This window comes from Lithobates pipiens, unplaced genomic scaffold (genome assembly GCF_037356315.1).
Source record: "Lithobates pipiens isolate NorthernLeopardFrog02 unplaced genomic scaffold, aLitPip1_a1.2 Scaffold_8, whole genome shotgun sequence".
Lineage (NCBI taxonomy): Eukaryota > Metazoa > Chordata > Amphibia > Anura > Ranidae > Lithobates > Lithobates pipiens.
The window spans coordinates 479315725-479331031 of NW_027507903.1; the positions used below are offsets into that span (position 1 = coordinate 479315725).

At 44.2% G+C, this 15307-nt stretch overlaps 1 protein-coding gene across 3 annotated transcripts in view; it reads right to left on the reverse strand.

Moving 5' to 3' along the window:
* Positions 1-15307, reverse strand: part of LOC143960321 (protein mono-ADP-ribosyltransferase PARP12-like) — a 42014-nt gene that overhangs the window by 17399 nt on the left and 9308 nt on the right. For all 3 annotated transcript variants that reach the window (XM_077468775.1, XM_077468774.1, XM_077468776.1), the window contains 6 exons: positions 14216-14351; positions 10656-10941; positions 9436-9522; positions 8373-8493; positions 7419-7587; positions 6365-6485 (listed from right to left, as the gene is read on the reverse strand). In XM_077468775.1, the coding sequence (XP_077324901.1) occupies positions 6365-6485; positions 7419-7587; positions 8373-8493; positions 9436-9522; positions 10656-10941; positions 14216-14351 (920 nt within the window). The remainder of the gene's footprint in view (positions 1-6364; positions 6486-7418; positions 7588-8372; positions 8494-9435; positions 9523-10655; positions 10942-14215; positions 14352-15307) is intronic.

Sequence of the window (15307 nt, forward strand, 5' to 3'; positions counted from 1 at the left end):
GGCACCCCCAGACTTGAGGACCTATACCGCTGCCTGCAGCACACTGTGCCCAAAGGCCTTCTTATCCACCTGATAAAACTTGGTAAATGTATTTATTGAAGACAAAGTTGTGGCCTTACAGATCTGAGCAATGGAGGCCTGGTGACGCACTGTCCAAGAAGCACTAACCGCCCTGGTAGCATGTGCCTTGACTTGAAAAAGGTGGAATCTTACCCCTTATATCATAAGCCTGAATTATAACTTGCCGAATCCACTTAGCGACAGTAGATTTCAACGCTGCCTGTCCCTTCTTAGGACCTTCTGGCAGTATAAATAAGATATCAGTCTTCCGGATCTGAGCAGTCGTCTTTAAATAGACTTTGACCACTCTCACCACATCAAGACAATGTAGCGACTTCTCTTTTCTGGAACATGGTTTTGGAAAAAAGATGGCAGGACAATATCTTGGTTCAGGTGAAAACCTGGGACCACTTTTGGCAGAAAACCTGGACTAGGGCACACCACCACTCTGTCCTCTTGAATAATCAAGTATGGCTCTTTACAAGAAAAAGCAGCCAATTCCGAAACTCTCCTTGCTGAGGATATAGCAACCAAGTAGACGAACTTCCTTGTCAGAAGGGAATATGTTGTATTGGTTCAAATGGCTGTTTTTGTAACACTGACAAAACTAAGTTCAAGTCTCAAGGGTTCAAAGGTGATATGACTGGTGGACGAAGCTGCATCAGCCCTTTCATAAAACCCCGGACTAAAGAATGTGAAGCAAGCGGTCTTTGAAATAAGACTGATTAAGCTGAGACTTGGCCCTTAATCGTACTCAAGGCCAACTTCATCTCTACCCCTAATTGTAGAAAGGCAAGAACTCTGCCTATGATATACCTCTGAGGGTGCCAACCCTTGTATTCACGCCAGGAAACATAAGCCCTCCAGACTCTAATATATAGTTCTGGAAGCTGGCTTTGTTGCATTAATCAAGGTAGAGATAACTGACCCGGCAAGCCCGTGTTTCTTCAGAATGTGGGTTTCAACAGCCAAGACGTTAAATTTAGAGTTCGTAAGGTAGGGTGGAATATTGGCCCCTGTGAGAGTAGGTCTGGCCAAAGTGGAAGGGACCATGGATCCTCCACCGCCATCTTTACAATTTCTGCATACCAGAACCTTCTGGGCCATGCTGGGGCTACCAGAATTACTGTCTTTCTTTCCAGTTTGATCCTGCAAAAAAGTCGTGGCAGCAACTGAACAGGGGGAAATGCATAAATCAGTGAGAACTGATCCCAGGGGGTCACCAACGCATCTGTTCCGCATGCGAGTGGATCCCTCATCCTGGACACAAAGGTGACCAACTTCGTGTTGAACCTGGACGCCAGCAGATCTATGTTCGGAGTCCCCCATTTCTGGAAAACAGCCCATAAAATGTTGGGGTGAAGAGACCATTCCCCCGGGAGCAACTGCTGGCGACTCAAGAAGTCTGCCTGCCAATTCTCTACTCCCGGAATAAAAATTGCCAATAGGCACGGAACATTCCTTTCTGCCCAAGTTAGGATATGGTTCATCTCCCTCTGTGCTGCAAGACTCTTGGTGCCCCCTTGGTGATTGATGTAAGCCACAGCTGTAGCATTGTTGGATTTGATGCTGACAGGACAACCCCACAACCTGAATGTCCAAGCCTTTAGAGCCAGACCCGCTGCCCGGATCTCTAGGATGTTAATGGGCAAGGTCCTTTCGGTTCTTGACCACTGTCCTTGGACAGTTATCTTTTCTAGCACTGCTCCCCAGCCTGAAAAGGCTGGCATCTGTCATTACCACTTTCCAGATAACTGATCTGAGGGATTTTCCTTTCAGCACATTCTGGGTTAGCAACCACCAACTGAGGCTTTGGGACACCCTTAGGGTCAGCCGCATTGGCAAGTCTAAAGCTTGAATCATTTTATTCCAAGCAGACAGGATACCGTTTTGCAACAGTCTTTAATGGAACTGGGCATAGGGAACTGGTTCAAATGAATCCACCATCTTTCCCAACAATCTCATGCAAAGGCGAATGGAGAGGTCTCCTCTCGATCTGACCATATGCACCAGCTCTCTTATGGAGTTGATCTTTGCCTGAGTCAAGAACACCTTTTTCTGAGCTGTGTCCATGATAAAACCCAAGTACTCCAGCCTTTTTAGCGGTTTTAAGAAAGACTCTGTAACTGATTGTAATGCACACGCTTTGCTCCAAATGAGCCACCGATTTGTCTATTACCAATAGATCGTCTAGGTACGCCAAGACTGTTATGCCCTGTGCCCTTAACCTGGCTAGAGGTGGGGCCAGGACTTTTGTAAACACCCGGGATGCTGTAGCTAGCCCGAAGGGCAAGGCTACAAACTGAAAATGCTGCTGTTCTACCTCCAACTGCAGAAACCTTTGGTGAGCGGGAAATATAGGGATGTGCAACTATGCATCCCCAATGTGGATAGACGCCAGAAGTTCTCCTCCTTGTAGGATATAAACCACTGACTTGATCGACTCCATGCGAAAAGAGCTGATCGTCAGGAACTGATTTTGATTCTTTAGATCTAGAATGGGTCTGATGTCTCCATTTGGTTTTGGTACCGTAAACCTTGCTTTTCTGTGGGAATTTGTATGATCACCCAGAGCCAGTAATCGGTCTAGTGCCCGAAACAGAGATTGCCTTTCCCTGGATCTTTGGGAACTTTTACCTCAGAAAACAAGAGGATGGAAAGTCCCGAAATTTTAGTTTGTACCCTAGAGACACCATAAAGATGACCCATCTGTCTGTCCTGAATCTCTTCTTGCCAGACTTCTGAGTATTTCAGAAGTCTTCCCCCCACTCTGGCGAGGGGGGGGGGGGGTGGCGCCCCTTCATAATGAGGCTTTAAAATTTAGTTTTGCAGGTTTCCACCCCCAGGACTTCTTTTGTGCCTGGGCCTGACCCTGAGGCTTTCCTATAGAGTCTGACACCACTGCCTAGAAGTGGATGCCCCTGGCGCAGGAGAAAGAGTCTGTTTAAATGAAGGCCATTTTTTCCTACTCCTACGCAAAAGAGTACTTTTCCCACTTGAAATCGTTTGGATGTATTTGTCCAAATCATCCCCAGATAGCCGATCCCCGTGAAAAGAAAAAACAGTCAGGAGCAATTTGCATGGTGCTTCGGCTGACCAATTTTTTAACCACAGGATTCTATGCATGTATACTAGCACAAGCGCAAGGCGGGACACCTGGTGAATAGAATCTTTAATGGCGTCTATGGCAAAACATAATGGTCTTTGTAGTTCAGCTAAATCCCGGGCTTGCTGTACAGGAACCTCTTTAAGGGCCTGTCTAAACTGGTCCTTTAGGGATTAGACAGATGCCTATTGCAGCGACTGCAGGCTGAGTAACGGCACCTGCCAAAGAAAAGGAGGATTTTAAAACAGGAATTCCAACCTTTTATCTGTTGGATCCTTAAGCATTTGAGCATTGTCTACTTTACAAGTTAGGCTTTTATTCAAACTAGAAATAGAAACGTCAACTGCTGGTACACTCCATTTTTTGGTGAATTTCTCCTCCATGGGATAGAGAACTGAGAATCTCTTTGGAGGGAGAAAATGCTTACCTGGGTGATCCCATTCAGCATAAATAAGCTGTTCTAATAATGCTAGGACAGGAAACACTTGCAAAGGCTGTGGAGGTTTTAAGGAACCCAAGGAACAAACCGGAATTTCAGTCGACTCCGATAGGGGTAGCTTAAAAGTGTAACAAACCATTTCCGTAAGGGACTGTACCAGCAATTTCTCAGATTGCGTATCTGAAAAAGGTTCATCCACCGTTGTTTCCTCTGCAGAAGAGTAATCGGTTTATCTTTCCTCCTGATCGCCTGAGGGTAACATCTCATCCTCTACCCACTGTCCCCTTGGCAAAGGGTCTAAAGTGGGGGAGGGGGAATCTAACACACTTCCCATCCTTTTGGATGGAGGATATGATTAAAGCCACTAATCTTCCCTCTAGGCCCAGGGTGGAGGAAAAGGCATCTTCAGTCACGTGTACGTGAGATGTGTGAAGCAGTTGCACCACCAATTTGTTCCAATGACTCGCTTGCCATATCTGGTATTTCAGGCGAGGAGGACAGTGTGGAGGCACGACTGGAGTTCCTAGCGCCTGGGGATGAAATCTTTGGTACATTTTTGGTATACATAGTCCTAAGCACAAAAAGCAGAGGCCCTATTTAAATGCACCAATTGCTGAACATAGTCCGACAGTGTAATGCCGCTATACAAGTTCAGCCTAGCGCTGGGAAAAATGTCCTTTCCATATTAGGAATGCCCATTTGCAGCCCTTACGTACCCCACCACTCCTGTGTTCCGAGTGTAGCCGGGCTTGTTTCTCCTCACTATACAGTCGAGGAGAGACTGCTCCAGTTTACGTCTTATCCCAGCGCTTGTGCCATGTGTCCTTGTGGATGCTACGTCCTACACACAGCACCGCGCCTAGGCCCACCCCCTCTGCCAACCCACCCTTTCCCCCCCTTTAGTTTAAAATTTCAAAAAATGTTCCCGGCATGGGCAGACTTCAGGTCCACAGACCCATAACCAGGGGGAGAGGCAGCCTAACAATGCAAAGCAGGAGAAAAAAAACACTGGAGCCGAAAACCGAGACTTCCACACCCCCCGCAGGGGGGGCATTGCAAGGGGGTAACAACGATTGTTGATTCCTACTCTTGGTCCCTCCAGGGGGGAGAAAAGCAGGATGGCAGATCTCTTACCTCAAGTGGAATCACCATTGTGCTAGCTGCTGCTGCCACACACACAGACTGACACTGAGCTGAGGTGAAGACAACAAATGAAGGTATGTGCATATACTCCCTCTAGTGGAGAATTAAGGCATGACAACCTTTTTCCCTAAAGAAGAAATTCCATAGGTGGACTTTTATAGTTCCTAGGCTTCTTCCCTTATCTTATCCCAGTCGCAGCATTGCTGAATTAACAGATAGATTTTATCGGGGTTCCATTCCCTTGGAGCTGTAATAGCACCCCGCTAGGAAAAACGTTAGGTAATGTAAGCATGACCCAAGCCATGGGTCCCGGGGTCCAGCCCTGCAAGGAGAGGCGTTACAGGCAAAAACGTGTTCTTTTTATGCAAGGCCCGGGTACCAGCCACCTTGGCCTCAGTGGCACTTTGGATGGATCCAATCTGTGGAGGCTATTTAAATCCAGCAGTGATCCCTCCAGTGGAGCTTCAGTGCACATCTTCGCTCGTGAGCAACACCTTAGACACTGGCAAAAAAAAACAGAGGTACTCCTGGTAGGAGGAGGGGTTATATAGGGAGTGAACTTCCTGTATTGGGTATACCAGTGTACATCACCTAAAAGGTACCTATATACCCACATAGTGATTACTATGGTGCTCTGTGTCCCGTGATGTACGATAAAGAAAAGGGAGGATTGAGCTAAAGGAGCAACAGATGTTCCGTGTGAGTATAATACTGCTCCACCATTAATCACTATTCAAGAGTCAGTGAGGATTTCTTGGTAATATCTAGGCCAATGTAAAGGTCCACAATAATGTATATTTAAAGTGGTTGTAAAACCTTCTGTGTGCGCAGCATCCCCCCAAATACTTACCCGAGCCTCATCTCAATCCAGCAATGTGCACAAAAGCAACACCTCTCCCTCCTCATTGACTGAGACACAGCAATGGGAGCCATTGGCTGCTGTCAATCACAGCCAGTGAGGAGTGAACAATGCCAAACCAGGAGTGGGCATGCACATGCTGCTTGCTATGGGGGGGGGGGGGGGGGCAGGGGCTGGGAATCCAAGATTCTGGCTCAGATTCTGCAAAACCACTGCACAGAGCAGGTAAGTAGAACATTTTTTTAAATAATAAAGGGAATTTAATATATCTCTTTAAAATGTTCACCTTTACAAAAAAAATTGGGAGGGGCCAGCAGGGTGCCATAAATAGGTTCTTGAAAAATCACTGCACCCTGCCTCAGCAAGAGACTATTAGCCCTGATGCAAGAAGGGGGTTGTTGGGAGGCGTTATGCAAAGATCAAAATGTCTTGGGTAGGTGGATTTCTGTCCCGAGGAGTGGGCATTCCTAGGCACACCGTATTTAAATGTGGACCACTCTAGGTAACAGCCACATGTGGGGCTAAGCCTCCACGATTGAAAAAAAAAATGAAAGGAATGAGGGTAAGCCAGGAAAAGTCAGGATGGGGGTTGTCCTTTAACCAGGAAATAAGGTGAGTTCAATCGGACTTCTCAAACACTTTGTAAGAAGTTCACAGTGTGCAGTGAAATCAGAGTGAAAACTCAGACACACATCCAGGACCATGCACCCATCCCCGCATACGCATTAAACCCAGCTGTGATATAACAGTAGCATACCTTTGAAACTAAGCACATAGCTGTGTTTCCCGGCATTGAACTGGACGCTGGCACTCTCATCAGACAGGTAGACTGTCTCAATGTCACTGCTGGTTATGGTGGCGGAGGAGTGAGCATTGTTCTACAAAAAAACAGTTCAGAATAAATCAGTCATTCATGACCTTGATTATGGTTATTGTGTCCCCACTAGGGAAACTCACCCTCTGTCTGTCCTGGTGTCTTTGAGATAGAAATAGACAATGGTAAAAGGGGAATCTTAACAGGCATACCCATTCTAGCGACAACCAAGAGGGAATTTTCCTTTATTTTGGTATTATTTCCTTTCACTTCATGTGGTGTCTTTAGGACCGAAGTGAAGGGAAATTTCCCCAACAGGTAACAGACAGCAAAAAAAAAACATAAGGATTTAAACCCTTCCTTGCTATAAAAAAAAAATAAATAAAAAAAAAGTAGTTCTGTCTTCAGTCATACTTTAAAGCAGATTTAAAGGTTAATGAATCTATAATGGCATCAGCCTCTGCAGTCACTAAACAGCAAAACTCTGGGAGGTGGAGAGAGAGAGAGAGAATTAGCACAAGAAGGAAATCAGTTGTACTACAGATCTCATGTGCTCACAAGGGATACTGAGCTACAGCAGAGAGAAATCAAGTCTCCTGTCTTACCAGACTGGCTGGTTCTGTGTGGCAGAGCTGTGAAAATCTCAAAACTGGATGGACAAAAATACAAATTCTTTGGTAAATAAACCAGCTCCTATATTTGCAAGTCATCTGTGTATTTAGCAGTTTTCCTGGAGTTCAGATTTATTCTTCTTCCTTTAGTTTCACTTGCATAACCAAAATCTTGGAACTTCCGATCATTATATTATGACAGTGGTTGCTTGACACTGTACTGTTGCCCACATGATGCTTCATAACAGAAAACCATTTCCCTCAGCCCCCTCATTATCATTGGGGTGGAGCTAAATGGATTCCGTGTGTTACATCCCAGCAATCTGTGGCCACCCCCGACACAAATTAACTCCAATCGGGAAAGGGGTTAAACACCAACTCCTTACCTCTCGGCCATATTCTATCCACCTGTTATATTCGTCCTTCCAGTACCACAGCCAATCAGTGGTAAGGATGAAGTGGGGAGGTTTGGAGGAAGAGGATGGTGTAGAGAGTCGTCTCACTTTATAAGATTTAAACATCATGGTGTTGAAATTCAGGTCCCTCACTGCATTCCTGCAAGATAGGAACTTGCTAAATTCTGTGGTATACAGTAGAGCAAAATACACTATATAGCTTAAAGTATGTGGACACCTGACCATCACATCTATATGAGCTTGTTGGATTTCCTATTCCAAAACCATGGCCATTAACTAAACTCCACTCTTGTGGGAAGGCTGTCCATAGGCCATAAGATTTTGGACTATGTCTGTGGGCATTTGGGAGGTTGGATGAAAAGACCTGCCTCACAAATCGGTATCCCAATTCATCAGAAAAGGTGTTTAATTGGGTCAGGGCTCTATGCAGACCACTCAAGTTCCTTCACACAAACTGGTCACATAATGTCTTTTATAGAGCTGGATTTATGCACATGGGCAGTCATGCTGAAACAGAAAAAGGATCTTCTCCAAGCTGCCCCCACAAGGTTGGAAGAGTACAGTTGTCCAAAATGCCTTTGCATTCTGTAGCAGTAACTGTACCCTTCACCACGTTGTGACCCCTTTCTAAATCAGGTGTTTCCACACCGATACTACATCAAATGTCGTCCCACATACACTACTATAAATCCCACATGGACTCGACTGAAATAAGGACTTCCAAGCCTCATATAGGGCAGGGAAGCTAAAGCTTTTTAGCTCCATGATATCCATGATGGAGCCTGTGAGTCTGAGAAGGCAGCTTTAGCTGATGCATTTCCCATATTGCTTCTTGATGGACTGCAATTAAAGGACCCCCACAATAAGCTGGACCATGTACACCAAGAGAGGGAGATTTCATGTGCCCATAAGCCAGGTACATACCCGCGGTTAGGGTCGCAGTATATCTGCTCTATCTCCTCCATATTTGGATAGTCCTTCCAGGTATCATCAAGACAAACCTGCCACCTATATGGGAGGTGATAGTGGTCCCTCACACATCGTTCTGTAAGAAAACAAAGTAATAGTTACTCTAAACAGAACTGCAAATTAACAATCCAATTATAAAGTGTGAGTGTGTGTAAATGCGATAGACTTGGTTTATATACACTTATTAATTTGCATCAATGTTCTGAATGTGTCTCTGTGTATAGTTTACAATTATACATGCACAAGGGGCAACTGAATTTATTACAAATGCAGATTCTGCTTCCTTCCTAGTAGAGCCATACAGTGACTGTTATGCTTCTCTTCTTCTCAGTGGGAGTCTGAGTCAGACCTGGTTGGACACAAAAGACGCTGACTAAGGCTGACCATATACTATACAATCTTATTGTACAATCTCTTTTATATTTACCATTAAAGCGGAGGTCCACACAAAAATGTAACCTCCGCTTTTCGGAACCCTCTCCCCCTCCAGTGTCACATTTGACACCTTTCATGGGGGAGGGGGGGGGGTGCAGATACCTGTCTAAGACAGGTATTTGCACCCACTTCCGGGCATAGACTCCCACGGGAGTCTATGCCTCTTCCTGTCCCGCCACGCTGTCTGCCTGGACACACACGGGTCCCAGAGACAGCACGGACCATTTACATTGTGCTGCGTGACTCGTGCATGCACAGTAGGGAACCAGGAAGTGAAGCCGCACCGACTTCCAGGTGTTTTTTCACCTTATAGCGATGTTGGCTGCCCAAGGCCGATTCGCCCATCTTAACGGAGGGAAACAGGCAGTGGAGCCTTGTGGCTTCACTGCCCGTTTCCTACTGCATGGCAAATTGTGAATGGCCCCATTGTTTTTTGGGAAACACTCGTTCCAGAAGAACAACGGGGTAGCTCGCTGAAGAGGAAAGGAGCGCCATGGAATAGGAAGAGGCAGACTAGGAAGGCAACAGGGGTTTCTGGTAAGAATCTGAAGACAAAAATCTGCAGAAAATCTAAGTGTGTTACCTTTGAAGCTGCAGGTGTTCAAGATGAAGTAGAGACAAATCTCTTCCACGGGCTGAGAACTGGCAGATCTCTGAATTGCTGGCCTGTCTGAGAATCAATTCCATTAGTGCAGCCACATTCAAACTTTTTTGAAATATTTTTTTTCACTGACCCAGAATGGTTTCTTTTCCAGCACTATTCATAACCTACCCATCAATGTCCCCTGCTCACCACTGGCCAATTAATACTACTATCCTCTATTTATAACCTACCTATCACCACCACTGTCCCCTATAAATAACCTACTCATCACCGCCCCATTACCTCCTATTCATTACCTACCTATCATTGTCCTATTACCACCACTGTCACCTATTAATCAACAACACATCACCTCCACTGTTCCCTATCATCTAAATCCTCTACCCATTACCACCACTGTCCCCTAATAGTTAACTACCAATCCCTGCCCTAATAATTACATATGCATCACTGCCCCATTGCTCCCACTGTCTCCTATTACACAATGCTGACCCATTACCACCACTGCCCCATATTACTCAACAATGCATCACCACCATTGTCCCCCTATTATTCACAGATCTACCCATGCCTTGTTACCACTGCTGTCTTCTACTTATCACCTACTCACCCAGTCACCTGCTGCCCCTAGCTCAACAATGCAACCTATCTACCACAGACTCCCTTCCTCTAATGTTTCCTTCCATAACTGTCCCCTGCCCTCCAGTGTACCCTGTTTAGGACTGTCCCTTGTCCAACAATGTCCCCTGCCCTTCAATGACAACTGCCTTCCAATATCCCATATCATATAAAGTCCTCGCCCTCCAATGTCCTTCATTTCCCCTGCCCTCCAACATCACCAATCTTCTAATGTCCTCCTATTCATGCCAAGTCTCCACCTCCTGACAAGTTTTTATGGAATATGAATACATTCCATATACCCCTAAAGCCTAACTAAATTCTTCTAAAGCCCATTCCAGGGCATAGTCACTCTGCTATGTTGGAAACCATGAAAGGACCAGAAATTACATTGTCACACTCCAAGGTTAATAGGACAGGCTAATGTTGGCATATGGCTGGAGTACACTGCAGGGTCCTGAGCCCACTGGTTGTGAGCCCACCAACTACTGCGGCCAGACCAGGGTGAGTGAAGACATACGTGTAATATACTGAAGGAATGAATCCATAAAACACAGAAAAATGATTCTACAGGCACTCACCTTTGTTCGCAGGGGGTTTAAACTCTGCTTTTGGGGCAGTGTTGTTTTTAATGGCATTGGCATTCAAGTATGACTCCAGAATTTGAGGCACGAGGCTGGCAGCCAGCCCCCATTTGATCAGCTTTCGGCACGTTTCCTCCCCACTGAGGTCATGCGACCTCTTGCATTGACTTCCAAACTTGCAGTCGCCTTGCAAGAAGTGTTGGCAGACATGCAACTTGTTGCAGCTGGTTTTATAGGTGCAGGAGCCATGCGGACCCTCACCACGGTTGTAGTGCAAACAGACCTGCCAGGAAAAAAAAAATAAAAAAATAAAAAAAAAAAAAAGGGGGGGGGGGGGGCGGATGGATGGATAACTGAGCTAATTCAACAAAAACAAAATTTTAAACGACATAATAGCTGCATCTTTCTGTACGTAGCACCCTCCCAGAAGAAACCACAGTGTACGCTCCAAAAAATTGTTCTAAAAAAATAACAGCTACAAATTTTTACCAAACTGCCGTTTTTTTAGTGAACAATTTTCGAACAATATGAATAAAACAAACATTCCAGTTTCCCCCTCCAAGGATAAAATATGACACCAGCACACTGAAAAGCCTGTTTCAAAGTGCAAAAGCTCTTCATTCACATAGTAAAGTAACTTTTGCAAGGAAACATGTTTTTTTTTTTTTTTTGTTTTTTTTTTTTAGAGTGTGTGTGTGTGTGTGTGTGTGTGTAAAACTGAAGAATATATAGCAGAACCTGCATATGGGAAAAAAAGGAGTCAGGCATACCCCCTTGCGGTGGAGTATGTGGATAGGAGAGCTTTGCTTAAAACCACCTGGAGTAATGAAGATTAGAGTGCCTGATTGCCATGACTGCAAACAAAGCTTCAAAAAGGCCAGCTGGTGCTGAAAAGATTACCTGGGTCAAAAGCAGTGTTTCAGGGACTATTGTTGCCACCTGATGGAGACTGCAACATACCTGGAAGATGGACGTATATACTGTATTTATCGGCTTATAACAACATGCACTTTTCCCCCCTGAAAATAGAGGGCAAACAGTGCGTGTGTTATACGTCGATATTTTTTTTTTACCAACTGCCATCTTGTTTACCAAGATGCCAATCTGAACGGGCCAGCTTTGTGACAGCTAATCAGATGCATAAGTTAAGCGGAATGTAAAAAAAAAAAAAAAAAAAAAAACACAGATTCAAGAATTGCCTAAGACAAAAAGAAAAGCAAAGTTAAATGACATGGGTCTGTCTGTATCCATACTTATTAGTTATCAGTCCTTACATTCCATATGTAACAGCAGGAGGTACAGAGAATTCACTCCCTCACGCTCAAGGACAGCTGATAACTCCCAGTACTCCCCTGCTGTAACGGTTTAACTGCTGCTTCCATGAACTCTGCTCTAATGGAAAAAGCTGGATATTATTTTATAACAGAGCTGCTGGAATCGCGAAATACAAGCTGATATCACTATTACCTCTTTGCCATAGCAGAGGAGCAAAAAGGCAGTCTGGTACCCGACACCCCAAGAAACGGGGTGTCAGTACCTAGATGGATTTGTTTCAGACATGCTCAGCAGTGAAAAGGGCATACACAGAACCTAAGCTTTTTATAAGACTTCTACATGTAAGGCCTCATGTACATGGGAGCATTTTCCAGTACAGTATAATGAACATGGGAATTTCAGCACCGTGGAGGCACAGATGTATGTACAGCTTGCTGTCAGCAGCTTGTCAAAACTCACTGACAGGCTGAAATACGAGTCAGCTATACGCACATCCAAGCAGTACTCGAATACAGGGCTGTATGTATATGCCCCGAATGCATATGTCCCTGTACGCATATAGCCCTGTACACAAGTACTGCTCAGATGTGTGTACACCCAAAAGCATATAATCAGCTTATCATTGATTTTGATAGGCTGCTGGCAGCAGGCTGTGTGCAACACCTCTGCCTTCCTGATGCCGAAATACACCAGATTTTTATGCTGCAAGATCTTAAGAGACATGGGCACCTTGTCTTGCTATTTTTTTGTAGTCAGTTTAGTAGTGCCAAAACATAACAAAAATGTTCTAACTTTAGGTCTTGCTTACATTTGCAGGGGTAAAAACATGTGGATATGCTGGATTTCCGTGCCCCCCTGCGCCCGCCCGTACCATTCCCCCTTAAGCTATACAGGTGCATCTCCAAAAATTTGAATATCATAATAAATTTATTTCAGTAATTCAATTCAAAAAGAGACTCATTATTTTGATGCTTGACACACAGAGTGATGGATTTCAAGCATTCCTCTTTTAATTTTGATGATTATGGCCTACAGCTAGTGAAAAACAAAAATTCAGTATCTCAGAAAATTCAAACATTGTGAAAAAGTTCAATATTGTAGACTCATGGTGTCACACTGTAATCAGTGAATTAATTCAAAACACCGGTAAAGGTTTCCCGAGCCTTTAAAATGGTATCTCAGTCTGGTTCAGTAGGTTATACAATCAAGGGAAAGATTGCTGACTTGAGAGTTGTCCAGAAGAGTCATTGGCACCCTCCACATGGCAGTTAAGTCACAGAAGGTCATTGCTAAAAAAAAAGCTGGCTTGAGGTCCAGTGTGAAGTTTCAGTGATGATTTGGAAAGCCATGTCATCTGCTGGTGTTGATTCACTGTGTTTTATCAAGTCCAAAGTCAGCACAGCCCTCTACCAGGAAATTCTAGAGCACTTCATGCTTTCCTCTGCTGGCCAGCTTTATGGAGATGCTTTCATTTTCCAGCAGGACTTAGCACCTACCCACACTGCCAAAATTACCAATATCTGGTTTAATTATCATGGTATCACTGTGCTTGATTGGCCAGCAAACACTGCTGACCTAAACTCCATAGAGAATCTGTGGGGTATTGTCAGGAGGAAGATGAGAGACACCAGACTCAACAATGCAGATGATCTGAAGGCCGCTATCAAAGCAACCTGGGGGCTGTCATAACATCTCAACAGTGCCACAGGCTGATCATTCCACACCGCATTGATGCAGTAATTCATGCAGAAGGCGCCCCTACCAAGTTTTGAGTGCTTACTATACTGTACATTGGCATACTTTTCAGTAAGCCAACATTTCTGTATTAAAAGTTTTTTTTTTGTTTTTTTCTTGATCTTATGTACTGTTCTAATTTTCTGAGATACAGAATTTGGGGTTTTCACTAGCTGTAAGCCATAATCATCCAAATTAAAAAAAAAAGAAACACTGGAAAGATATCATTCTGTGTGGAATGTATGTATCATTGAACTTAACTAAAATAAATTAAACTTTTTGATGATATTCTAATTTTTTGGCATGCGTGTGTGTATAAATACACACACACACACCAGAATTTATCACCGCTGTTGCATAGTGGGCTGTACAACTGAATAGAACCGCAGCTCGATGGTAAGGGTTTTTAGGGTTGAAGTGGTGACATAATGCCTCCTCAATGACTGTCAAACTCTGAAGAGCGATTTAATGCTTGTTATTCTTTAGAGGGCAACACAAGTGTAAACAAGCCCTTAGACACACTTTACTATCATTATATTGATTCTTACATCAGGCAGCAAGGTGGGGTCATTCTGTAAGAGTAGAAAGCGCAATTCTGTTATGGTCAAGCCGTCCAGATGGTACTTCTTCAACACCTTTATAGCTTTATCTGTATCGATACGATGGTCGAACTTACAGCGTGGCCTGTGAAACAGAATACAGAGCATCATTTCAGCACTTTTTTTTTTTTTTTGTTATAAAGAATAACGTTTTTTACATGTTTAAAACATTTTCAAAAACAAATTCACTTTCAGGACAATTAGAAACATTGCTTGAGTTTTAGTCCTGATGCACACAGGCACCTGGTAAAATGTGGGCGTATTTCCCTCCCTGGGCAGCACAGGTGGCGTGTACAACGACCTATAGAAATCAGAGGCTGTAGGCAAATGTTTGCTGGTACTTGTGTAAACATGTGTATGCATGTGGACATATGACCTTAGACACACAGACTCTCAGTCTGCTTGTGTATGCAAGTCCATACACAGGCATGTTAATGCAAATACCAATGTAAACCCACGTACATAAATTGATTTCTCTGAGTGGTTGTATGCAATAACCAAGGCTCCATCATACGACCACAGGCGTCTGCGTACATGAAAAAATTAGGAAGTTAGCCGTCATCGGCTAACGAAGCATGTCAGCACGTTTGTGACAACGGAGGGGGTCGTAGCACTAACACAAACAGTGTATTGAAGAAGTGGTTTTACCCCCCCGCCTTGCTTACTGGTCACTGCAGCCTATACAACTAGGCCACTTGCACCTCCAATAGACAAATGAGAACCCCTAATCCTAGGTGCCCAAGTTGAATTTGTGTTCTAATGACTTAGGACGGCCCATGATATATCCACTTGTTTGTTTATGCGCATCCACATTTCAGTCAGTTTACAGATACATATCCTGTATGGGATGACCATAATCCACTGCTTAATTAAGGACGATAGTATATGCAATATACTGATCAACAAAACTTCAATCACGCCCATCTATTGAGCTGTATGTACGATTGTGTGGGTGTATGTGCAGCTGCGATTCCTCTTTTTAAAATGACAACGTTGTCTTTTTTTAATGTTTTGTGAGGTTACACACAGACTGTCCGCTAT